General features: G+C 77.5%; 1 protein-coding gene across 1 annotated transcript in view; it reads left to right on the forward strand.

Annotated features, from left to right (window-relative positions):
- The window catches only part of RBFOX3 (RNA binding protein, fox-1 homolog (C. elegans) 3), a 35,323-nt gene that overhangs the window by 28,498 nt on the left and 6,238 nt on the right, over positions 1-587 (forward strand). Inside the window, exon 5 of the mRNA XM_012734573.1 lies at positions 521-574. Coding sequence (XP_012590027.1) covers positions 521-574 — 54 coding nt within the window. The remainder of the gene's footprint in view (positions 1-520; positions 575-587) is intronic.

Consider the following 587-nt stretch of genomic DNA (forward strand, 5'->3'; position numbering starts at 1 on the left):
CAGGGGAGAGGCCGGCCGGGACGGGGCGCCAGCCCTCGGCCGCACACGGTCCCCCAAGTGGACTCGGCCTGGAGGGGGGCGCCCCCAGGAGGGGAGCACCCGAGGGGAGCGAGGCCCGCGCAGGGCCCGGCAGGCTTCTCCGGCCAGGGGCACGGGACAGCAGCAGGACTCCCCGCGGGGACAGGGCCCGGCAGGAGATGAGGGGGCTGCCAGCAGAGGCCAGGCCCAGCTGACCCCCGGTGTGGGGGCCACCAGCACCCACACTGGCTCCTGGGGCTGCTGGGCTGGGGCCCCGCGGGGCGGCCAGGGACGAGCTGGGGGAGCGGCGGCTGGAGAAGGCCGGAAGGCGCCCGGGGGCGGCGGTGGGAGCGCAGCCCCCGAGGCTGCGTTGGGGGAGGCGGGGCCCCCCAGCTCTGGGCCGCAGGGGAGGGGCTCGGCCCTGCAGAGGCCACGCCCTCGGGGTCCGGCGGGCCGTGGGGGACGGGCGCTGGTGACGTCTGTCGCTCTGCCTGTGTTGCAGGCTGGAAGCTGAACCCCGTGGTGGGCGCGGTCTACGGGCCTGAATTCTACGCGGGTAAGTGCGGCCG

The sequence above is a fragment of the Condylura cristata genome, unplaced genomic scaffold (genome assembly GCF_000260355.1).
Source record: "Condylura cristata isolate star-nosed mole 26May11 unplaced genomic scaffold, ConCri1.0 scaffold00060, whole genome shotgun sequence".
NCBI lineage: Eukaryota > Metazoa > Chordata > Mammalia > Eulipotyphla > Talpidae > Condylura > Condylura cristata.